General features: G+C 40.6%; 1 protein-coding gene across 1 annotated transcript in view; it reads left to right on the top strand.

The window, feature by feature from the left end:
* KIAA0825 (KIAA0825 ortholog) overlaps nt 1–27,068 on the top strand; it is a 286,762-nt gene that overhangs the window by 88,313 nt on the left and 171,381 nt on the right. The window contains exon 13 of the mRNA XM_075271661.1: nt 8,910–9,049. Coding sequence (XP_075127762.1) covers nt 8,910–9,049 — 140 coding nt within the window. The remainder of the gene's footprint in view (nt 1–8,909; nt 9,050–27,068) is intronic.

The following is a 27,068-nucleotide window of genomic DNA, read 5'->3' as shown; positions in this document are numbered from 1 at the left end:
CAACTCGGACGTGCCAATAAAGCCTATTTGATTTGATTTGAATAAATTCTGTCTTTGTGTTTAAGTTCAGTAGGAATCCTCCAAAAAGTTATAAAAAGATCCTTAACCCCCGTGACACTATGGTCAACACCACAAAGTCTGAGTGATTTTACACTGAAAAGTCTAGTAATAGTCAAATAGTACTAGTAAAAATTTTAAAAAGTAAAAAAAAAAGTTCTTTCAAAATATTTTATTAAAAAAAAAAAAATAGTTCCTTTAGGATAGGTCATCCATATGTGGTCACCAGAAGTACGACAGCTGAGACCCCGGCAGACCAGATCAACTGCGCAGGAACGTTTACATGTCAGGAACCCCGCTGCTTACTTTCTGTACAAAGTGTAGGATGGGTTTTAGTTACCGCAGCGCTGCCCTGTGTAAACATTACTTGTAGCCGTGCTAAACCGCAGATTTAATATTCACGGCCTCTCCTAAGGGTAGGACATCAGTATTAGAAATGGGATAACCCCATTAATGTATTATGTCTTATACTAGCGTTGCATCTCGATTGTTCGGGTCTGTCGGTGGACTCACAACGAGAGGCAGACTGCAACAATGGTAACACGCAGAGACCGCCAGACCCCATTGACTATTATGTGGTCCGTAGGGTGTCTGTCGTTTTTAAGCTGAAACTGATGGAGGAAAAAGTCCTCCGTGCAGAAATACATCCTCTGCCAATTTGATGCTTACACAGTGATATTTATGTCCATATACACAATTCCTTGCCATAGAGAATATATAAATATTCTGTAGCTGTGTGAAATGCTGATTCTGGAATATCAAAGCACTGATATGTTATTTGCTTCAATTCAAAGGCCAATAACAAATATATGAAAGGCTTCGGATTTGCTATAGACTCCGACTCCATTAGAAAAAATTAAATCTTTGCTTCTGAAATTCCACTATATTTCCTAGACTTAATCTGACCTGGACTTCATGTGCATATGAAATGTAATTATACCAATAAGTAATACAATGGATCCACTTAATAATACACATGATTTTTTTGCTGGCGTCAGGAGCTTTGTGTACATATCAGACAAAAGTAAAATGTCATTCACTTCAGTCTGCTGTCAGCATCATAATGATTATACATGACTTGTGCTTCAAAGAGAGCGAATAATATTCAGCTTGTGTAACCTTTTTTATTTTAGTTATTTTGGTGTTTCATATTTTTTTTAGCTTCATATTGCATATTTTATACATTGAGTAAGGTTTAGGGCAGGGGTCCACTAATCCTTATTCTGACTGTGTTTACTAGCCATTGTATTCCCCAAAGCCATTGTAGAATGTATACTTAATATGTTACATCTAATATTTATTTATTTATTTAGCTTACTTATATAGCGCCATCATATTCCGCAGCGCTCTACAGACATTGTCAGTCACTGTCCCTTATAGGGCTCACAATCTACATTCCCTATCAGTATGTCTTTGGAGTGTGGAAGGAAACCCACTCAAACATGGGGAGAACATGCCAACTCCTTGCAGATGTTGTCCTTGGCAGGATTTGAACCCAGGACTCCAGTGCTGCAAGAGTCATCATGTTGCCCTATAAGTACATCATCAGACTACATTTATACCAACCATGCTATTGCCCATTTTATTGTATTACTTATTCATTTATTGAGTTTCTTTCCAAATACAATGAAACCTCATTGAGACCACCACTCATTGGTCTTCTAGGGGCGGCCTCTCAAAGTAGACGGCCTCTGGTGTTTGGCTGTTTTCTGAACGCAAAGGATTATTTATTTATTTGTATATGCCTGTTTCAGCCCAGATGATGAGAAGTGCATGAGAAACAATTGGAGGTGGCCAGGCATACTTACTGTATAGCCCTCTTACTCAAGGTAGTTACTTGCAAAGCAAACTTAGCAACTCCCATATACTTCAGTAGAGTGGGCCATGTCTGACCATCTCTCCAGTATGTGGTTGCAATAGGAGGTCATGTGATAGGATGGAAGCTAAGTTAAAGGGGTATTCCCATCTCAAGGATCCTGTCTATACTGGTAGCTTATGTAAATTGAAGACGTTTCCTAAATATATTGCTTTAGAAATGCTTCTTTGTTTGCCTGCTATGTGAAATTATTCCTCCCATTTACACAGTGTTTTCCATAGCGCTGGAACTGTGTGATAGGATAAGTAACGTCACTCACTGCTCTGCCGGCAGGACAATCAGTTCAGCTAATTGCGGTTTGCTGATAAAGCCTTGTCTGTTGCCTCTCTATGTAAACACACAGATAACATTGTCTTCTTCTGTACAAGCATGTGCATATTATCTGATCTGGGAAGTATTGTAATACTTCAGTGTCCTGTTCAGCAAGCTGGGGGGAGGGGAATACAAGAAGTGAGAAGAAGAGACAGCAGGCAAACTGCTGAAACATTGAGATGGGAAAACCCCTTTAAAGTTTTTAACTAAGGTCCTCCACCAACCTTAAGGAGTTGTCCAGTTTCAGACCAATATTGAGAGACAAATGTTCTTGTTTGTATAATGAAAGGCTGTACAATTTTCCAATATACTTTCTGTATCAATTCCTCAGGCTTTTCTAGCTCTCTGCTTGCTGCCATTCTGCTTACTCCCAGTAGATAAAAATCATTCTATGGTCTTGTGATATACAGTCTATGGTCATGTATAGACATAAAGTTACACATCTTGCTACCAGGCAGACGTCTGATTACTGTGTTGTGACTATAACAAGCTGTGCATCCTTGTGTACATCACAAGACCATGGACCGTACCCGTATATAATATGACTATGACCATGGACCGTATATAATATGACTATGACCATGGACCATATATCATGCGACCATGACCAAGGACTGGTTTTTATCCGATCGAAGTAAACAAAATGAATGACAACAAGCAGAGATCTAGAAAACGTTGAGGAATTGAAACAAAGTATATTGGAAGATTGTACAACTTTTCATTATACAAATAATGCTATTTGTCTATCAGTATTTGTCTGAAACTAGACAACCCCTTTAATCTAGCCCTGTCTTCATCCATAGACAGTTAAAGGGGTTATCTGAGGTTTTATGAATAAATTGACTATTTACATGAAAATGGGGCTTCAAAGTTAAATAACAGAGACTTATTTGGAAACTGTAGTGTCCTCTACAAGATACTGTCATTAGGTAATTATAACCAATTTGCTGCTGACAGACTCCCTTTAATGTGTTTCATGTGATATATGTATTATAACATCCTGTGATCGGTATAGCACCAACCTACTTACTTTTTCTAAGCTATAGTGACCACTTTGTTTAGCAGGGCTTCTTCCTTGGGTAGTAGAAGGTTTAGAAATAATGATATGGATATTAGGGGAATATTATCAGATTAGTGCCCGGAAAAAGTCATTTATCAACATCAATGGAATACTATCTATTATTGGTAGGAAATAATATGTTGCTTTTGCCAGTTCTCGCACTTTCTCTTTGTATCAGCTATGGTAAATCACACCAAATATCTTAAGGCTAAGGTTTCATGTTGAGGAAACGCAGCTTTTTTTGTTACAGATTTTGCTGCAGTTTTTAGAGCCAAAGTCAAGAATGGATAAAACAGGAATGGAAAATATATAGGAAGTTATTATACTTCTCCCCTCTGCTCAATCCATTCTTGGGTTTGACTAAAAAAATCATAACAAAATCTGCATAAAAAAGCTGTGTTTCTACAATGGGGTGCATTAGCCTAACGGGGTTTTCCAGGATTAAAATATTGATGACCTGATATATCAGATCAGTGGGTGTTCAACACTCAGGACCCCAACACATCAGCTGTTCAAAACAGCACTCCATTTCACAGGCCATGTGATGTTTTGTTCATCAGTCACATGACCTGTTTATAGCTCCGTACCATTGAAGGAAATGGAGAAAAGCTGCCATACAAAGCACAACTACTATACAATATACAGCACTGTACTTGGTAAGTAGCAAAGAGGTTGCAGTACTTATCTGAACACACCAAGTGTGGTGAGTATCAGACCCCCACCAATCTAATATCGATGACCTACTCTAAGTATAGTCCTGGAAAACTCCTTTAAATTACCAGTTAGTATTCATAGGGCTCTGTATTCAGGTCATAGCACCTATAGTCTATTTTAGTAGGTTTGTCAATTACATTGTAATTGATCTAGACACTGGAGAGCAATATATGCTTATCTGTAGTTTCATGCTAAACTATCATCTTGGGCTCTTCTTTGCAATGTACTGTATGGGGTAATGAACACAGAACAGGATAATATTATCTTAAAGATTAGACTCTTATCTCTATGTACTTCACAATTGGATAGACTTGAAAGAAAAAAACTTGGAAATTTCTAAGTAATAACATACAGTCCTATGAAAAAGTTTGGGCACCCCTATTAATCTTAATCATTTTTTGTTCTAAATATTTTGGTGTTTGCAACAGCCATTTCAGTTTGATATATCTAATAACTGATGGACACAGTAATATTTCAGGATTGAAATGAGGTTTATTGTACTAACAGAAAATGTGCAATATGCATTAAACCAAAATTTGACCAGTGCAAAAGTATGGGCACCCTTATCATTTTATTGATTTGAATTCCCCTAACTACTTTTTACTGACTTACTGAAGCACAAAATTGGTTTTGTAACCTCAGTGAGCTTTGAACTTCATAGCCAGATGTATCCAATCATAAGAAAAGGTATTTAAGGTGGCCAATTGCAAGTTGATCTCCTATTTGAATCTCCTCTGAAGAGTGGCATCATGGGCTACTCAAAACAACTCTCAAATGATCTGAAAACAAAGATTGTTCAACATAGTTGTTCAGGGGAAGGATACAAAAAGTTGTCTCAGAGATTTAACGTGTCAGTTTCCACTGTGAGGAACATAGTAAGGAAATGGAAGACCACAGGGACAGTTCTTGTTAAGCCCAGAAGTGGCAGGCCAAGAAAAATATCAGAAAGGCAGAGAAGAAGAATGGTGAGAACAGTCAAGGACAATCCACAGACCACCTCCAAAGAGCTGCAGCATCATCTTGCTGCAGATGGTGTCACTGTGCATCGGTCAACTATACAGCGCACTTTGCACAAATAGAAGCTGTATGGGAGAGTGATGAGAAAGAAGCCGTTTCTGCACGTACGCCACAAATAGAGTTGCCTGAGGTATGAAAAAGCACATTTGGACAAGGCAGCTTCATTTTGGAAACAAAAATTGAGTTGTTTGGTTGTAAAAAAAGGCGTTATGCATGGCGTCCAAAAAGAAACAGCATTCCAAGAAAAACACATGCTACCCACTGTAAAATTTGGTGGAGGTTCCATCATGCTTTGGGGCTGTGTGGCCAATGCCGGCATCGGGAATCTTGTTAAAGTTGAGAGTCGCATGGATTCCACTCAGTATCAGCAGATTCTTGAGAATAATGTTCAAGAATCAGTGACGAAGTTGAAGTTACGCCGGGGATGGATATTTCAGCAAGACAATGATCCAAAACACCGCTCCAAATCCTCAGGCATTCATGCAGAGGAACAATTACAATGTTCTGGAATGGCCATCCCAGTCCCCAGACCTGAATATCATTGAACATCTGTGGGATGATTTGAAGCGGGCTGTCCATGCTCGGCGACCATCTAACTTAACTGAACTTGAATTCTTTGTCCAAAATACCTTTATCCAGGATCCAGGAACTGATTAAAAGCTACAGGAAGTGACTAGAGGCTGTTATCTTTGCAAAAGGAGGATCTACTAAATATTAATGTCACTTTTCTGTTGAGGTGCCCATACTTTTGCACCGGTCAAATTTTGGTTTAATGCATATTGCACATTTTCTGTTAGTACAATAAACCTCATTTCAATCCTGAAATATTACTGTGTCCATCAGTTATGAGATATATCAAACTGAAATGGCTGTTATAAACACCAAAATATTTAGAACTAAAAATGATTAAGATTAATAGGGGTGCCCAAACTTTTTCATAGGACTGTATATATATATATATATATATATATATATATATTAATAATATAGATGTTAGTGTCAGGCAGCTGCTGCTAAAGCATATAAAGTAACAAGATACATCAAAAGTGTAATAAATTAAAATATAATTTTGTTAAGGGCAAAAGGTATGTAGAGGTTTTGGAGATGGGAATGGGTTCAGGAAACATTAGTTAAACTTCAGATATTTAAACGGCAAAAAAAGTTGGCTGATCCTAATACTACATATAAGATATCAGGCTTAGAAATAGCTCCATGGAGGAGCTGAAATGTTGGTTTCTGAACATGGTTGAATACATTGAACGTCATTGGTCATGGGTGAATACATTTTATGATGTCATTATTTTTGGAGTGCTGCTGCATTCTGTACATTAAAAAATGTACTATTCATGTATAATTGCAAAAGGGGGAAAGGGGAAGGAGATTGAACAGCCCACTTACTTGTAATTCCACAAAAGGTAATTATATATTCCTCCACCGGGTTGAAAATAGGTATTTTCTCCACGGTATTTTGATCCGTGCCGTCGTGAGTGTTATCTTTCGGGTTGGTGTCTTTTAGGTGGGTGCAACAATCGCATGTATTCTTTATATTTAGATTGTGTCCGGTAAAAACTTTTTATGCGATCTTACCCTCTTTTCTGTATATACATGGTTTATTTTGTTTTCCCATTAGATATTAACGGGTTATTACCCATGTCTTGGTTTCTTTGTACTCTCAAGTTGCCATGTATTCTTTAGAGCAATGTGTGACATCTATGTTTATACGTTATTCATATTTACATTCACATGGGCATTTGGTTTAATTGTACAAAAGTGTATTTAGGAGGACTTGGATACACATTATTTCCTGGGTCTCTAGTCCTGCATGTGTTTATATATGTGTTGAACTTTACAGTATAATGTTTTATGTGAACAATTTTCAAATGTTTACTTATAACTATATGGTTCGCATACATGTCCATCAAATTTGCATGTTTTTATTTCCTTTTTTCTTTTATCATTGTATAGTTGTCATGTGTTAGTTGTTGTTGATTTTTGTTGTGGGTTTGGCTGCATTCACACATGGTCGCAATTGGCTAGTGCATCAGGTGTTTGCAATTAGACCCTTTATATATATGGTTGTCATAAGCAAGGGAATCAGGCTACGACTAAGAGGTCCATTTTTCTACCTCGAAACGCGTCAGCTCTTTCCTTTTATCGTTATGGACCTACTGTGACATCAATCACTGTTTGCATCCTCTATGGATCTTTTTAAGTTGATGCAATAAAAGTTACATTTTATGGAATTGGAGTGGAGCTGGATTCCTTTATCTTCACATCTTATACTATTCATGTATCCCTATTGGTAGCAGTTCTGCTTCCTCTGCCTTCTGTACTTTTAATCCTCACTAGCTTCTACCCGCGACTTCATTGTGTGTTGTTGGCATCGATGATCCGCCTATATTCAGCAAATTGCTGCCTCTCAAGTTGGCCTGCCGCTAAACTTGTTCCTTGCTCAGTGCCTGTAATTGTTCCGGCGTCTCGGCAGTTCACTGGGACGACATATAATCAGTGTGTAGTTGGTGTTGATGATCTGCCTGCTCTGGCATTTTGGCTGCTCTAAGAGCCGCTTGATGCCTAGTTTGCTCAATCCTCCTCAGCTCTGCTTGAAGAGAAGTCTATTGACTTCTGGCTATGTTCATAGCTCTCGTTTTTTCAGAATTTTGCAGCAAACTAGATTTTCTTTTTCCCGGCATGTTTAAAATTGGGAAAATGCCAATTTGGATTAAAGAGGTTTTCCCATCTCAGTGTCTCAGTACGCTACCTAAATTGTCTCCCCCCTCCTCCCTCTGACTGAACAGGACACAGAGCACTCATGCAGATCAGATAATATGCAAATGCTTGTACAAAATGGACTCGGTGTTATCTGTGTATTCACATAGATAACAAAGCAGGCTTTATCAGCAAACTGCAATTAGCTATATTGTCCTAGCAGTTTAATGGAGTATATTAACATAAATTCATAACAGTCGTGAAGCCGTGTCATTTATTAGGATAAAAAGTATCCTATGTGTTAATCCAGGTTACAAACTATCTATATGCCAAATGTCATCCAAATCTGTTCAGCCGTTTTTGTGTGATTGAGTAACAAACATCCAAACTTTCACATTTCTAATATTAGTAGGATAGGATGTTCACTCTGACACAACTCTGCAGTCACATGACTATGATGGGTAACTGGAGTGTCACTCTGCAGCTAACACTTGCACCCAGCACAGCAAGTAAAAGTGGAAATGCAATAATAATATATAGATAAGTATTTTAGCATTACCTGTAAACGTAACAAAGACTGTTTGTTTTAATTTTATTTTTTTTAAGATTGAACACCTACCGTAGCTAAATTCCTATGTCAGCCCGTCTGCCGACACACTATACAAGGCTACCTAACAGACACTGTTGCTTTTTATTGTAGTATCATTTTGGCAATGTGTAGCGATAATTCACGGAATGTTATTTTTTAGATTAGCCCCTTGTCAGAACGACTCTGGGTAAACGGAATTAATTTGAGCGCACCTCCTGGGTATTGTGACACTGAGGTAGAGCTTAGCGTAGGCAGATTTATTCATGCACAAAAAGTTCCAATTTTTACCTTCTACAACAAGAACATACATGGCTCTACACAAAGGATAAGTGAAGTTACTTTGTGTCAGTAACATATCTGGCAGCGTACCAAATGTTAATTTGCTCTTAGCTACTTGAGATTAAATGTAATTCCTTCCCTGAGCAGTTTTAAAGTAAGCAAGCATGAAAGCATTTTCTGAGTAATCTGGGAGGAATTGACATTTAAATGAGTTAGCATTACATCTGCACTTTAAGGCTATTCATTTCATAGATAAATTAACTACATTATTCTCTCTTTATCTTACGTTTTGAAAGAACTCCATCAGCAGGAGAAATGGCAGTCCAGGGTCAGCTCAAACTGCTCTTATCCCAACCATGCTGTAATTGGAACTTGCTGCTCGAAACGCTGCTGCATCCTGATTGTCTCATCGCTAGAACTTTGCTGACTTGCTCAAGTAAGTACATCCTCTGTTTCATACATGTCTTACAGTATATATGGCTGCTGCATGAAAATATACCTGTGTGCATCCTTATATAGGTATAGACAGGACATTATTGTATATGCCTCCATATAGGAGGCCTTTTATAGATGCTATTGTTATTAATGCATATTTATTAAACGTTATGTTTTAGCTCTATTATTAGTCTATTCCCTTTGGTGAAATAGTCCATATAGGAGTTATAGAATTTGTAGCCTAATGCCAATATAGTAAACGGGGGGGGGGGGGTTATAGTTAGGGCAGTGGTGTGGAAAGTCAAGGAAATGCAAAGCAGGAGTGGTTTTACTGATGGGATCTGATTAAGGCCCAGGTAAATGATTTACTGACAATTATGTTAAAAATAACATGTAAATCTGAATACTTTGTGTAATACACAATACACTGTATGGAACACTATACAGAATACACAGAGCACAATATAGAACACTACACAGAACCTTTGTGATTTGTAACATTCTCTTATAGCAGCTGATAAGATTTCAGAGATGTTTTTCTTGATATACAATGTTTTTAGAAATATACTATAAATGTGTTATGTTTTATTAGTAACTTGTAGCTTGCAGATGGCATGCTATATATACTGTGAAGGTAAAGAATGATGTTGATGGCAGAAGGGTACATTATTATTTAGTAAGCTGCATAAGAACATAAGCCGTTGTTAGAATTACCCAGATAACGTGATAAGGCAACAATATAACTATGATCCAGTGGTCAAATGTGAACCATTGGGGGTCAATCCATGTGTTGGCAGCATGGCTGAGAAATATTAAGACTAAAACAACATATGTGTCAAACGTAAGTTCTTAGAAATTACCCAAAGCAGTCCATATAGTCCCAAATATATGCAGCACATGTAGCTTTACAGCTTAGCTGCACATGAAGGCGTCTCTATAACACTGTTGACTGCATATGGACATCTTCCAAGTTGTAAGGACTAATTGATTACTTGTCCCAAAGCCAGCAGGGAGGTCAAGACATAGAATTGCTGGCGGTGAACTCTTCAATTCTGCCAAGCCAAAAGCCAAGCCTTACAGATAACTGGGGACATTTTTGGAAATGTCTTTATAACCTAAAATTCATCCTGTAGTTTCAATATCTTGCTCTGAAAAGGATTAACAAGGCTGACACCATTGCTTACAAGTCTAATGAAATACAGTAGTTCAGCACTTGATCACTATATTCCTACTATGACACTGCAGTTATGGATACATAGGTGGTCACCAGTGCAAAAGGGATAATATTCTCTACATGACTGTGCACACTGTCCTAAAAGGAGAATCTACCTTGTTTGGAGGTGTGGGATAGATCTAGCTTTTGCTTTAAGAAGAGTATACTATACGTCACTGTCTTCCATCAGGGAGCTTATTTGGTCCCTTTATTGCACCACTCCATAACCTGACTGGTTATCCTGTTTTATGTGAGTAATGTGCGGCGAGCAGAATTAATTCGTAGCACTATTAGAAGTCATTAGGACATTTAATTGTTTTATCCAGCTGTGCTGGCATTCTCATTAGATGGGAGAGTGAAATGTGAAAAAATTGGGTATCTAGTTGACATGCAAATATACGATCTTAATTACAAAAAAAATGTTGTGTCCCAGATTATCTGTTTTATTGTTTCTTTTTTTTCTGGATAGTTACATATGTAATAACAGGGCTCTTTATATTGGTCCTAACATTAAAAATCGATAGACACCTTTACAGATTCCCATACCTGTCCAGCTCCAATGCGGTCCTGTGCCCAACACATTTTTGGGTGTCTCTAAACACACAGGAGATGCCTACAAATGCCCCTCACTTATTAATTTGCTACAGCAGTCACCCACCTCAGCCTGTACTTGACCGAGCAGGCATTTATTGTGTGTGTTTCAAGACTCCTTAAAGTATAACCTAGTGGTAACATCCATGCAAGCCCAGCATGGGGATCAATGAGGGTAAGTATCCTTTGTTGTTAAGACTACATTCATGGCCCTGATAAATATATTTTTTAATCATTGGGAAACCCCTTTTCAGTAGTGAGAACACGTCTTCTGACCAGTATGTCATATTCGTATTTATTGTAAATTGCAACACAAAGACAAGTGTTAAAAAAGTTTTACTCTTAGGGCTGTAAAGGGTGTAACTCTACATTGCTACAATGAATTTAAAGTTAGTCTATGACTTCTCTAAGCATAATGAACTGTTACCAAGCACATTACAGTGATAAGCAACCTTTCTTATGTAAGCCACACTTGTAGATTTAGAGAAAAACAACTTTTTTATGTAGATTGTGAGCCCTATTTAGGGATCACAATGTAAATTTTTTTCCCCATCAGTATGTCTTTGTAGAATGGGAGGAAATCCACACAAACACAGGGAGAACATACAAACTCCTTGCAGATGTTGTTCCTGGCGGGATTCGAACCCAGGATACCAGCGCTACAAGGCTACAGTGCTAACCACTGAGCCACCGTTTTGCTCCATGGTAAAAAAAATAGCAACAACTTTGAATCTTATGCCAAAGAGACATTTGGTTCATTGGGGCAGCTGTCAGCTCCCTGGAGCACTGTACATCTCCATTGGTCCCTTAGAGATTGAGTAGGGTGGCAACAAGAATATATGACCATCATTCATTTCAAACAGGAGACTTGGCAGTCCCGTATGTGCGATAAATGGAGGTCTCGTAGTGATACTCCACAGTGATCACCTTTCCTGTGTTTGGGTGTTATTTTTTATTGTGGAAAAACCCCTAAAATGTTTACCAGACTGATCAAACGCAATCATTTTTCCCCAATGGTAACGTTCCATTGCTTGATGGTGTGAGTAGAACTTGTCACCCCTGGTATTACAGGTGCCCTATTCCAATATTTCTCTATTTATACTATATACACATTTTAATAGAAATTAGTCAGATTAAGGAATACTTAGCATGACAGGTGGGAGGATGTGCTGCAAAATGTACGCTGACAGCTTTGTCTGTGCAAAGTTTCTTCTTTAGTAGATTGTGATATCCAAATAGTTTTTCTCATTAGTGTTACATGACCTTCAAAGCCCTCGGTGCCATTTGTTATTTTAATACCTAGTTAATTAACATCTTCAGTTTTATCTGCACGGCAAACCTTCTTTGTTTTATCTAAATTATTTACACAGGCAACAAATTATCGTGGCATGGATGTGAGCATGTAACGTCTGGGTAGTGTATAAAGAGAAAATCAAGTCATTTTAATGCAGAGTTCAACCAGTCGTCCCCTTTACAGTCATACATAGAGCCAGTGAATACCTAGAAGTATAAAGAAGCGTAATTTATCTAGTGCGTTACATAGTAACAAGACAGACCAAAACCTACAAACGGGCCAAACCTTTAGCTTAATTTGAAATGTGTGGTCATCTCAATGTTCATTCAGTTTTGCATAAACAGCCACCTTACTTGGCAGTTTTGACCTGATAAGTAGATATGTCATATATGTCTATGGAAAGAAAATCCCTTAAAGATATGGTGCCATTACCTGCTATCCACATGATAGAGGATTGTTGAGGAGCGATCACTGGGGCACCATGGATCACAAGAACAGGATTCCAAAATTCCCCCTAAAGCCAATGCACTTGCATGACCGACACTCCATTCACTTCTGTGGTGCTGTCAGTGGATAGTCAAACAAGTGCATGAATGCTTCATTTACAGGGAGGCTTCAGGGGAACCTTTGGGTCTCCATTTTTCTAATCCTGGGGATCGAGGTGGTCAGATTACCAGTGATCCATCTGACACTTGTCCCCTATCCTGGTACAATCTCTTTAAAGGGGCTCTATCAGCAAAATCATGCTAATAGAGCCCCACATATGCGTGAATAGCCTTTAAAAAGGCTATTCAGGCACCGTAAATGTTATATTAACCCCCGGTCCCGTTTTTAAATAAAAGGATAAAAACATATATGCAAAACTTACCTGAACGTGCACCATGGGCGGGGATAAACAATGCGACGTCAGCTTCGGGCACGCCTGCCTCTTCTGTCTTCTTGGAGTAACGCCCTCTGGTTCCGTGTCTTCCGGCTTCTCTTCAAATCCCACGCCTGCGTAGTAGTGCTTCCCTCCGAAGCGCTACTGCGCAGGCTCACTCGCCATTTTACTTAATGGCAGTTCGCGAGTGAGCCTGCGCAGTAGCGCTTCGGAGGGAAGCGCTACTACGCAGGCGCGGGATTTGAAGAGAAGAAGCCGGAAGAGAATATATTATAAGAGAATGGAAGGTGCAGTTATAAATCTGTCACATATTCACCTATAACAAGTTAATAAAGAAGTCTAGCTGTATATGTTTCCGCTCCTATTAAATGTCCCTACAAGTTCTCTCATCAGACGCTTTCTTTATATGTTGCGCACCCAGACCTGATGTGTTTCATTGTCTTTCGACTTGTGGTCAGGGGCTTCTAGATTGAGTCTGAGTCCTTCACAAAAACACACTTAACTAACTTTGTCCTGTTTAAGAGGACACCTATTTGGGTGGATCGACCACAGAATTCAGAGATGTGATTGGGGTCTTGGAAATTACTACATCTGGTATCAGCAGCACCCCCCAAATCAAGTCTACAACAGTGGATCACCGCACATCTGCCTTCATGGCGACTGTTTCTACAAAAACTGACATACTTGTTTAAAATGGATTGGGTGGAGGCAGGTGTAATGAAAGAGAATAGAGTAGAGACAAAAATTCTGAGACGTATTTGGTACCTGAATAGAGTTTTCGCAGGAGACCCGTCAATTCAGTCCTAAACTCAGAAGTGTCCTTATCGAGCATCTTGGGATTCCCAAATCGGATTTGCCCCCTCCCCTACCTTTCCTCTCCTTAACCTGTCCCTATACAGCACTATTATTGATTTGGGAGGCATTTTGGGCTTGATAGATTCCCTTTAAGAATTTTTGGCTTAACACATGTTTTCTTTTAGAAGGAAATGGAAATTAGCCTCTGGCAGATCATCTACAGTCCTATGAAAAAGTTTGGGCACCCCTATTAATCTTAATCATTTTTAGTTCTAAATATTTTGGTGTTTGCAACAGCCATTTCAGTTTGATATATCTAATAACTGATGGACACAGTAATATTTCAGGATTGAAATGAGTTTTATTGTACTAACAGAAAATGCGCAATATGCATTAAACCAAAATTTGACCGGTGCAAAAATATGGGCACCTCAACAGAAAAGTGACATTAATATTTAGTACATCCTCCTTTTGCAAAGATAACAGCCTCTAGTCGCTTCCTGTAGCTTTTAATCAGTTCCTGGATCCTGGATGAAGGTATTTTGGACCATTTCTTTCTACAAAACAATTCAAGTTCAGTTAAGTTTGATGGTCGCCGAACATGGACAGCCCGCTCTCAAATGATCTGAAAACAAAGATTGTTCAACATAGTTGTTCAGGGGAAGGATACAAAACGTTGTCTCAGAGATTTAACCTGTCAGTTTCCACTGTGAGGAACATAGTAAGGAAATGGAAGACCACAGGGACAGTTCTTGTTAAGCCCAGAAGTGGCAGGCCGAGAAAAATATCAGAAAGGCAGAGAAGAAGAATGGTGAGAACAGTCAAGGACAATCCACAGACCACCTCCAAAGAGCTGCAGCATCATCTTGCTGCAGATGGTGTCACTGTGCATCGGTAACTATACAGCGCACTTTGCACAAATAGAAGCTGTATGGGAGAGTGATGAGAAAGAAGCCGTTTCTGCACGTACGCCACAAATAGAGTTGCCTGAGGTATGAAAAAGCACATTTGGACAAGGCAGCTTCATTTTGGAAACAAAAATTGAGTTGTTTGGTTATAAAAAAAGGCGTTATGCATGGCGTCCAAAAAGAAACAGCATTCCAAGAAAAACACATGCTACCCACTGTAAAATTTGGTGGAGGTTCCATCATGCTTTGGGGCTGTGTGGCCAATGCCGGCATCGGGAATCTTGTTAAAGTTGAGGGTCGCATGGATTCCACTCAGTATCAGCAGATTCTTGAGAATAATGTTCAAGAATCAGTGACGAAGTTGAAGTTACGCCGGGGATGGATATTTCAGCAAGACAATGATCCAAAACACCGCTCCAAATCCTCAGGCATTCATGCAGAGGAACAATTACAATGTTCTGGAATGGCCATCCCAGTCCCCAGACCTGAATATCATTGAACATCTGTGGGATGATTTGAAGCGGGCTGTCCATGCTCGGCGACCATCTAACTTAACTGAACTTGAATTGTTTGTCCAAAATACCTTTATCCAGGATCCAGGAACTGATTAAAAGCTACAGGAAGCGACTAGAGGCTGTTATCTTTGCAAAAGGAGGATCTACTAAATATTAATGTCACTTTTCTGTTGAGGTGCCCATACTTTTGCACCGGTCAAATTTTGGTTTAATGCATATTGCGCATTTTCTGTTAGTACAATAAACCTCATTTCAATCCTGAAATATTACTGTATCCATCAGTTATTAGATATATCAAACTGAAATGGCTGTTGCAAATACCAAAATATTTAGAACTAAAAATGATTAAGATTAATAGGGGTGCCCAAACTTTTTCATAGGACTGTATCTCTCATTGCAACAGAGGATTGGGTATTTTAAAATCCATCATGACTGATCCCTCTTCTCTTTATTCTCTGCTGTCCATGTATATTAGAGCTGCAGTCAACCCCTTAGTTCAGATTACTTTTATTCCATATATACAATATATAAAGCCAGCTATAGCCTCTACCAGATCCAACACTTTTTTTCCAAGTTAGACTTCCTTGCTAGAATAGACTTGACCTTTCTCAAGGACTGAACAGATTTGCTGCCCTGACCCACCCAGCTTAAAACTGTGTAACTAGATATGAATAAGAGGCACAGAATCCGAGAGCTAATGACCATTTAGAGGGCGGGGGTCTTATGGTAAAGGAATATTTTTATTTAACTGAGTAATCCTATTAAGAGGATGCTTGGCCCGTTCTGCGTATAGAGGAGGAACAATCTGTTCTTGATTTGATCTTACCAATAACTTCTCGCCTTACATCGACCAGGCCAAGAAGATAATTTAAAGTTGACATTTCAGTGCAAAAAAGTGTTTGTATGCCATCTGCACATTATTATAATTAAAGCACACGTTGCCTGCTCTCTTTTATGTTAACAGTAAAAGCTACCTCCTAAGATGTGCACAATCGTGAATATGCGATTGCCAGGCAGTTAACAAAGATCTAGAATTTCATACCAGATCAACAAAAAAAATAACCAACAAGCAATTTTGGGTGGTATGTGCTGCGGCAGCTTTTAGGGAAATGCCTGAGTTTCCCAGATACTGTATGTGGCCCCAACATTAGGCAAGGGCAACAGAGCAAATTTTGCCCAAATCACGGTTTTGGCCTGTGACTCCTTCACTAATCGTGACCCGGGTACTGAAAATGTCATAAAAATATCCATCAGTGTTCAATCCTTTGCAGCCACAGCACCCTCTGAGTCACAGTGTGACTGCATGTACAAACATTAGTAAAGGAGTTGCAGGGTGACATGGCGATCTCTTGTCACGTGGCAGGAGTTGCTGATCAGCCAATTACGGGTTCAGGTAAATCACTACCATGTCCAGCGATTAGCTCAACAGGCATTTCCTGTACATTGAAACACCAAAAAGTAAAGACCAGCAGGGACACAAGCAGCATTGGAACCAGAGTCGAAGTGATTGGTGAGAGATAAGTATCAATTTTTTAATTTAATTTTGGATCTCCATCTTTTGCTATTTATTTTTATTTCCCTGGAAAAAAAAACAATAAGAATAGCTGAGCTTAAGGCCTCGTTCACACGGGACACAGGACCGCGTATGTTGGTCCTGATTGTGATTCGGAAAGCCGCATCAGAATTGGACCAAAATGCACCTGCCACGAGTGTCGCGGCTTCCGACAGTCGTGGCTTCCCCCTCCAGAGTAGGCTCAAATGAATGGGCCTAGTCCAGAGGGTGCTGTTGCGAGGAGGACGCCAGGGCTGACTCAGCCGCGGAATCCACCTGAAGAAAGGACAGCTCGTTTCTTTTTTCTGTGAGCAGGAACATACTGCTTACGGAAAAAAGGAATCTAGCTGTCTACATAGACCTCTATTGTGAGGGGGCGGATTCTGAGGTGGATTCGGCATCAGACTCCGCCCCCTCTTGCCCCGTGTGAACGAGCCCTAAAGGCTTTTGCCTAACTGTAAATCTAAGGATGACAAATTACTTGTATAGGAATGATAAAAAGACTAACCTCTATCGTGCTTGCCGTAGAGGGAATCAATAGGATAATTCAATCCCCAATGGACATACAATAAACCAAATTATAACGTCAATTTCCTGGATTCAAGATAGCAGCATAAAAACAAAACCATCCTTTAATGTCCACAATTCGGGATTTCATAAAACAATAATATACAAAACAATGGTAATAATACAATAATAAATATCAACAGTGGTTACTGGAAATAGTTGTGACAACAATAATGGTAACACTAATATTAAAGATGATATTCACTCTCAGATTCTACATCTCACCAATGTCCTTTCAAAAGGAGAATAACTTTGTATGTTATCCGGTGTCTCCAAAAGTACATATCTATCACTCACCACCTTTGGAATGTGTTGTTGTGTCTCACCAAAATTAGATCTGATCTTCAGACAAGCTTGGTCTACCTCTTTGTGCCAGGTAAGAAAAAGCAGCGCATGCGCAATACAGAGAGGGTAGTTCCCATAGTTCCCGTCTTCTCTGCTTTTTAAAGTTAATTCTATGTGTCTTCAATAGGTTGGAACTGGCATCCGAAGTGTTGCTGGAGGTTTGATATTTTTTTTCTTACAAATAAATCTCTTGGTGGGCAAATCTATAACAGAGAAAAATCCCATGACTCTGTATTGAAAAATGTCCGTTATACTATTCCAGTACTTTGATACTTTGTTTTTTTGCTGCTATCTTGAGTCCAGGTTATAGAAATTATAATTGTCAGATCTTGCTGATCTAATATTAATGCTCTATCCTAAGGAAAGGTCATCAGCATTTTTTTAGTCATGGAAACCCCTTTTAACAATTCCAGTCTATTTCCTGCACACCTAATCTCCTCCCCTCTTCCTGTGCCTACCCCTGAGGAATTCCTTTTTCCTGTGTCCCTTTTCTGTATTGCCACCCCTCCCCTCTCATCATCTCCACTGTGCATAATCCTCATGGAGTACCCCACATGTACCCAGAGGCGTAACTAATGTCTTGTGGGTCCTGGTGCAATCTTTTGTCCGGGGCCTCCTACCTCATCCCTTCAGTGAATTCTTGATCGTGAAGGTTACAGGAGCTAAGGAGTTTAATCCACCTTAGTGTGGTTAGAGTAATCTGTGGGTCTCCTTGGCTTATGGGTCATATGGAAGCTGCAATCTCAATACTGATGCCACTGCTTATGGGCCCCCTTAGGGTCCTGGGCCCCACTGCGGCTGCACCCTCTGTACCCCCTCAAGTTACGCCCCTGCATGTACCTACATATTATAGCATATGTTACTAAGACACGTTGGGTAGAATAAAACAATGTGGTGAATATGTCATCTAAATTCTAATTTAGTTTTGTCTCAAAAAATCTAATAAAATGTAATAAAATAACTTGAAATTCAGAACACAGTATCAATGGAACAGATGTTGTAAAATTTTTTTTTAGATATTACCAAACTGAGAATTAACTTTAGAAATGACCTCATGCTTTTTGCAGCATCTGCTATTTGTTATGATCCTAAAGAGCCGACTATTTTTGTAACAAATGTAGTGTTACACTAGAATGTACATTGATAGCACAAGCGGCCCAGTCCATTAATTCCCTCCAAGATCTCCTCCATCATTGCCTCGCTTACTTCTCGTCTCCATATATCCTTTATAATATTTAAACAAATCCTTTCTATTGTGCTAACATAATTCACCAGCATGTGGCGCCTCGTGAATACCATCATCTCAGGAATGTTGGCAAAGTCCACCCAAAATGGATGCCTTCACCTTGTGTTGGTGACAGGTGCAGTGTACGCCATATGTTATGTAAGAATTGAAACACTTGTTATCAGTTCCTACCCCGGCATAATGCATGTAGAGATGTCTAACAGCGGGGAAAGTCATGGTATTCATGTACAGGATTTATAACTTTCTTTTCTATAGGGTTCTGCACAATGGAATGGCACAAAGGCCGGTTATATATAAAGTAATTTGCCTCTGTCATTGTAAAGTGGCCGAACATTTGTCAGAAGTACAACACGGCTTCACATTCTGTCTTGCCTCATATTCACCACTGTACTCCATTCACTTACCTATTCAAATACCTGTCATCTCCTACAAAGACTGACAAATGTTTGATCAAGATCACATTACTACCCCAGTGCTCTCCTGTATTGGATTCTGCTGGCTGCTTTAATTATCACATGGATAAAATGACAGAAAGCATAAATCTATTGACTGGCCGGGTCCTTGAGCTGAAGCAGAATATGCGCCTTCAAATGACATTGTGTACTTAAACTCTGAGAACCGCGTGCCCAGAAGAAAACTGATCTAGTCCTTCCTGGAGACTATTTTTGCTTTGTGTATATTACGTGTATTGTAACTGTATTTCCAGATGTGTGAATAGTTTTGGGAAATGTATATATTGAGTAATGTACAAGCGATTATATACAGACTGTACGTGTATGGCTGAGTATACAGATAACTGATGGCTGACCATTATTCCTGCTGAACTCCCATGCACATGTACTCTCTGCTTGTGCATGCGTATGACGGGGGGGTTAGCATGTGCACGTATTCTCAATAATGAGAGTAAAATATGTCACACAATGTAACTCTCAAAGAAGAAAAGAATCCGGACTGTTGAATAGCAACTCCTTAGGTGGAGAGACAGGAGGCCAATTTACACAAAGGGGCAAATGTATTAAGACTGACATACTGTATGCCAGTCTTAAAAAATGGCCTGACTGGCCTAGGACCATGAGATATATGAAGAGCCTGCGGCCACTTCATAGATCTTTCTGCCATCCCTGTGCCAGAATGGGAATATATGCCGGTTAGGAACTGATGTAGATTACCTTTGTAATTCACATCAGAAAATGCCTTGGCCCTCCCCAATCCCTGCTCACTTTCACAGAATGCGGTGGGTGAGGAACGGATCAAGGCTTGAGGCGTACGTTAGGCCCAAGAAAGAGCCTTGTGCCAAATGGGTGCTTCAATATCATCGGTCTATGCCAGAATGTTGAATTTGGCCCTATATCTTTTATTTGGTGGTCCTGTCATAATAATATTTTGTCCTTAAAGGAGTTGGCCACTCTTGCTCTGTTTTTTTTTTTCAGAATATGCTGCAAACAGGACATTCAGAGACTTTCTGATATTGAAGTCAAAATGTATTTGTTGATGTTCTGTTTATTTCTATGTATTTCTAGCCGGCTGTGTAGTTTTGCACCCCTCAATGGGCACTGATGGAGGGTCATGTCATCTAACCTGTAGTGCCAGTGCTGTTCAATAGAGGGGCATTGATGTAGCGCTGTACAGTAATCTGGTCTACCACCACCAAAATCTCCTCTAAATTATTTATATGCTATTGTAGCTCCAGTCATACCTTTCTAGTGCAAAGTGAGAAATTCAGCCTTGGTGCACTTAGGACAAGGACAAAACCTATTTATCCTTGTGTTCACTGTAAATCATTGTCCATGGGACATTTGAGCATTTCTGGTTTTGTTGGGCAGAGGGGGATGTTAATGGATGGCGATTACAAAAGAAAATGGCTGCTCCAGCAGATGTCTCTCCATCCCAAGTGCACTGAACAGCTCATTTGCAAAAGTAGCAGTATTGTACTTGGACACAATGACGGTAAGTTCGCTATGTAATGAACCGGCCTTATAACAGGGATATAAGTCATTTAGAAGAGATTTTCCTTTCAAAAGCAGGGAACTGGAGCACACACTTACCTGAAATATCCAAGTAAGTCACATGTAAAACCGAGTAAGACTACATACACATGGACCAAGTGTGCTGGCTGAGGGGGGTGATAGTTTTATAGCATCTGAGTAGAGATGAGCGAACAGTGTTCTATCGAACTCATGTTCGATCGGATATTAGGCTGTTCGGCATGTTCGAATCGAATCGAACACCGCGTGGTAAAGTGCGCCATTACTCGATTCCCCTCCCACCTTCCCTGGCGCCTTTTTTGCTCCAATAACAGCGCAGGGTAGGTGGGACAGGAACTACGACACCGGTGACGTTGAAAAAAGTAGGCAAAACCCATTGGCTGCCGAAAACATGTGACCTCTAATTTAAAAGAACAGCGCCGCCCAGGTTCGCGTCATTCTGAGCTTGCAATTCACCGAGGACGGAGGTTTCCGTCCAGCTAGCTAGGGCTTAGATTCTGGGTAGGCAGGGACAGGCTAGGATAGGAAGGAGAAGACAACCAACAGCTCTTGTAAGAGCTAAATTCCAGGGAGAAGCTTGTCAGTGTAACGTGGCACTGACGGGCTCAATCGCCGCAACCCAGCTTTCCCAGGATCCTGAATGGAATACACTGTCAGTGTATTCCCGTATACCCGATATATACCCCGATACCCGTTCCAACGGTGTGCCCCCCCACCTTCACCCCAGAAATACCCTGCAAGTCCCCTAGCAATAGAATTGGGGCTATATACACCCACAATTTTTACTACTGGTATACAGTGCCATTGTCTGACTGGGAATTCAAAGAATATATTGGGAATACAAATACCCTCATTTCTTGCTACTGCCATATAGTGCCAGTTTCTGACTGGTAATTCAAAGAATATATTGGGGTTACGTGCACCCACAATTTTTACTACTGGTATACAGTGCCATTGTCTGACTGGGAATTCAAAGAATATATTGGGAATACAAATACCCTCATTTCTTGCTACTGCCATATAGTGCCAGTGTCTGACTGGGAATTCAAAGAATATATTGGGGTTACGTGCACCCATAATTTTTACTACTGGTATACAGTGCCATTGTCTGACTGGGAATTCAAAGAATATATTGGGAATACAAATACCCTCATTTCTTGCTACTGCCATATAGTGCCAGTGTCTGACTGGGAATTCAAAGAATATATTGGGGTTACGTGCACCCACAATTTTTACTACTGGTATACAGTGCCATTGTCTGACTGGGAATTCAAAGAATATATTGGGAATACAAATACCCTCATTTCTTGCTACTGCCATATAGTGCCAGTGTCTGACTGGGAATTCAAAGAATATATTGGGGTTACGTGCACCCACAATTTTTACTACTGGTATACAGTGCCATTGTCTGACTGGGAATTCAAAGAATATATTGGGGTTATAAATACCCTCATTTCTTGCTACTGCCATATAGTGCCAGTTTCTGACTGGTAATTCAAAGAATATATTGGGGTTACGTGCACCCACAATTTTTACTACTGGTATACAGTGCCATTGTCTGACTGGGAATTCAAAGAGTATATTGGGAATACAAATACCCTCATTTCTTGCTACTGCCATATAGTGCCAGTTTCTGACTGGTAATTCAAAGAATATATTGGGGTTACGTGCACCCACAATTTTTACTACTGGTATACAGTGCCATTGTCTGACTGGGAATTCAAAGAATATATTGGGAATACAAATACCCTCATTTCTTGCTACTGCCATATAGTGCCAGTGTCTGACTGGGAATTCAAAGAATATATTGGGGTTACGTGCACCCACAATTTTTACTACTGGTATACAGTGCCATTGTCTGACTGGGAATTCAAAGAGTATATTGGGAATACAAATACCCTCATTTCTTGCTACTGCCATATAGTGCCAGTTTCTGACTGGTAATTCAAAGAATATATTGGGGTTACGTGCACCCACAATTTTTACTACTGGTATACAGTGCCATTGTCTGACTGGGAATTCAAAGAGTATATTGGGAATACAAATACCCTCATTTCTTGCTACTGCCATATAGTGCCAGTTTCTGACTGGGAATTCAAAGAATATATTGGGGTTACGTGCACCCACAATTTTTACTACTGGTATACAGTGCCATTGTCTGACTGGGAATTCAAAGAATATATTGGGGTTATAAATACCCTCATTTCTTGCTACTGCCATATAGTGCCAGTTTCTGACTGGTAATTCAAAGAATATATTGGGGTTACGTGCACCCACAATTTTTACTACTGGTATACAGTGCCATTGTCTGACTGGGAATTCAAAGAATATATTGGGGTTATAAATACCCTCATTTCTTGCTACTGCCATATAGTGCCAGTTTCTGACTGGTAATTCAAAGAATATATTGGGGTTACGTGCACCCACAATTTTTACTACTGGTATACAGTGCCATTGTCTGACTGGGAATTCAAAGAATATATTGGGAATACAAATACCCTCATTTCTTGCTACTGCCATATAGTGCCAGTGTCTGACTGGGAATTCAAAGAATATATTGGGGTTACGTGCACCCACAATTTTTACTACTGGTATACAGTGCCATTGTCTGACTGGGAATTCAAAGAATATATTGGGAATACAAATACCCTCATTTCTTGCTACTGCCATATAGTGCCAGTGTCTGACTGGTAATTCAAAGAATATATTGGGGTTACGTGCACCCACAATTTTTACTACTGGTATACAGTGCCATTGTCTGACTGGGAATTCAAAGAATATATTGGGAATACAAATACCCTCAATTCTTGCTACTGCCATATAGTGCCAGTGTCTGACTGGGAATTCAAAGAATATATTGGGGTTACGTGCACCCACAATTTTTACTACTGGTATACAGTGCCATTGTCTGACTGGGAATTCAAAGAGTATATTGGGAATACAAATACCCTCATTTCTTGCTACTGCCATATAGTGCCAGTTTCTGACTGGTAATTCAAAGAATATATTGGGGTTACGTGCACCCACAATTTTTACTACTGGTATACAGTGCCATTGTCTGACTGGGAATTCAAAGAGTATATTGGGAATACAAATACCCTCATTTCTTGCTACTGCCATATAGTGCCAGTTTCTGACTGGGAATTCAAAGAATATATTGGGGTTACGTGCACCCACAATTTTTACTACTGGTATACAGTGCCATTGTCTGACTGGGAATTCAAAGAATATATTGGGGTTATAAATACCCTCATTTCTTGCTACTGCCATATAGTGCCAGTTTCTGACTGGTAATTCAAAGAATATATTGGGGTTACGTGCACCCACAATTTTTACTACTGGTATACAGTGCCATTGTCTGACTGGGAATTCAAAGAGTATATTGGGAATACAAATACCCTCATTTCTTGCTACTGCCATATAGTGCCAGTTTCTGACTGGTAATTCAAAGAATATATTGGGGTTACGTGCACCCACAATTTTTACTACTGGTATACAGTGCCATTGTCTGACTGGGAATTCAAAGAGTATATTGGGAATACAAATACCCTCATTTCTTGCTACTGCCATATAGTGCCAGTTTCTGACTGGTAATTCAAAGAATATATTGGGGTTACGTGCACCCACAATTTTTACTACTGGTATACAGTGCCATTGTCTGACTGGGAATTCAAAGAGTATATTGGGAATACAAATACCCTCATTTCTTGCTACTGCCATATAGTGCCAGTTTCTGACTGGTAATTCAAAGAATATATTGGGGTTACGTGCACCCACAATTTTTACTACTGGTATACAGTGCCATTGTCTGACTGGGAATTCAAAGAGTATATTGGGAATACAAATACCCTCATTTCTTGCTACTGCCATATAGTGCCAGTTTCTGACTGGTAATTCAAAGAATATATTGGGGTTACGTGCACCCACAATTTTTACTACTGGTATACAGTGCCATTGTCTGACTGGGAATTCAAAGAATATATTGGGGTTATAAATACCCTCATTTCTTGCTACTGCCATATAGTGCCAGTTTCTGACTGGTAATTCAAAGAATATATTGGGGTTACGTGCACCCACAATTTTTACTACTGGTATACAGTGCCATTGTCTGACTGGGAATTCAAAGAGTATATTGGGAATACAAATACCCTCATTTCTTGCTACTGCCATATAGTGCCAGTTTCTGACTGGTAATTCAAAGAATATATTGGGGTTACGTGCACCCACAATTTTTACTACTGGTATACAGTGCCATTGTCTGACTGGGAATTCAAAGAATATATTGGGGTTATAAATACCCTCATTTCTTGCTACTGCCATATAGTGCCAGTTTCTGACTGGTAATTCAAAGAATATATTGGGGTTACGTGCACCCACAATTTTTACTACTGGTATACAGTGCCATTGTCTGACTGGGAATTCAAAGAGTATATTGGGAATACAAATACCCTCATTTCTTGCTACTGCCATATAGTGCCAGTGTCTGACTGGGAATTCAAAGAATATATTGGGGTTACGTGCACCCACAATTTTTACTACTGGTATACAGTGCCAATTTCTAACTAGGAATTCAAAATGCGCAAGGCTCCCGGAAAGGGACGTGGACGAGGCCGTGGGCGAGGTCGGGGGAATGGTTCTGGGGAGCAAGGTAGCAGTGAAGCCACAGGGCGTCCCGTGCCTACTCCTGTGGGGCAGCAAGCATTGCGCCACTCCACAGTGCCAGGGTTGCTTGCCACATTAACTAAACTGCAGGGTACAAACCTTAGTAGGCCCGAGAACCAGGAACAGGTCTTGCAATGGCTGTCAGAGAACGCTTACAGCACATTGTCCAGCAGCCAGTCAGACTCTGCCTCCTCTCCTCCTATTACCCAACAGTCTTGTCTTCCTTCCTCCCAAAATTCCGAAGCTTTACAGAACAATAACCCAAACTGTCCCTGCTCCCCAGAGCTGTTCTCCGCTCCTTTCATTGTCCCTCAACCTGCCTCTCCACGTCACGATTCCACGAACCTAACAGAGGAGCATCTGTGTCCAGATGCTCAAACACTAGAGTCTCCTCCATCTCCGTTCGATTTGGTGGTGGATGACCAGCAACCCACCCTCATCGACGATGATGTGACGCAGTTGCCGTCAGGGCATCCAGTTGACCGGCGCATTGTGCGGGAGGAGGAGATGAGACAGGAGTTGGAAGAGGAAGTGGTGGATGATGAGGACACTGACCCGACCTGGACAGGGGGGATGTCAAGCGGGGAAAGTAGTGTGGATGTTGAGGCAGGTGCAGCACCAAAAAGGGTAGCTAGAGGCAGAGGCAGAGGTCAGCAGCTTAGGCGAAGCCAGGCCACACCCGGAATCTCCCAAGATGTTCCAGTTCGTACCCAGCCCCGAAAAACTCCCACCTCGAGGGCACGTTTCTCGAAGGTGTGGAGTTTTTTCAAGGAATGCGCCGAGGACAGATATAGTGTTGTCTGCACAATTTGCCTCTCGAAATTGATTAGGGGCTCTGAGAAGAGCAACCTGTCCACCACTTCAATGCGCCGTCATTTGGAATCCAAGCACTGGAATCAGTGGCAGGCAGCAACGGCAGGACAAAGGCCGCCTGCCGTTCACGCCACTGCCACTGCCTCTGCCACTGCCTCTGCCTCTGCCACTGCCACTGCTGACTGTGCTGGCGATGCACTCCAGAGGACGAGCCAGGACACCACTTCATCTGCCTCCGCCACTTTGTTGACTTCTACCTCATCCTCCCCTGGTCCTGTCTTATCTCCTTCTCCTGCACCATCAAAGGCACCATCAGGCGTTTCTTTACAACAACCCACCATCTCTCAGACATTGGAGCGGCGGCAGAAATACACTGCTAACCACCCACACGCGCAAGCCTTGAACGCCAACATCGCTAAACTGCTGGCCCAGGAGATGTTGGCGTTCCGGCTTGTTGAAACTCCCGCCTTCCTGGACCTGATGGCAACTGCGGCACCTCGCTATGCCGTCCCTAGCCGTCACTACTTCTCCCGGTGTGCCGTCCCCGCCTTGCACCAGCACGTGTCACTCAACATCAGGCGGGCCCTTAGTTCCGCGCTTTGCACAAAGGTCCACTTGACCACCGACGCGTGGACAAGTGCATGCGGACAGGGA

This window comes from Leptodactylus fuscus, chromosome 1, assembly GCF_031893055.1.
Source record: "Leptodactylus fuscus isolate aLepFus1 chromosome 1, aLepFus1.hap2, whole genome shotgun sequence".
Taxonomy (NCBI): domain Eukaryota; kingdom Metazoa; phylum Chordata; class Amphibia; order Anura; family Leptodactylidae; genus Leptodactylus; species Leptodactylus fuscus.
This window is presented reverse-complemented; position numbering and strand designations above follow the sequence as displayed.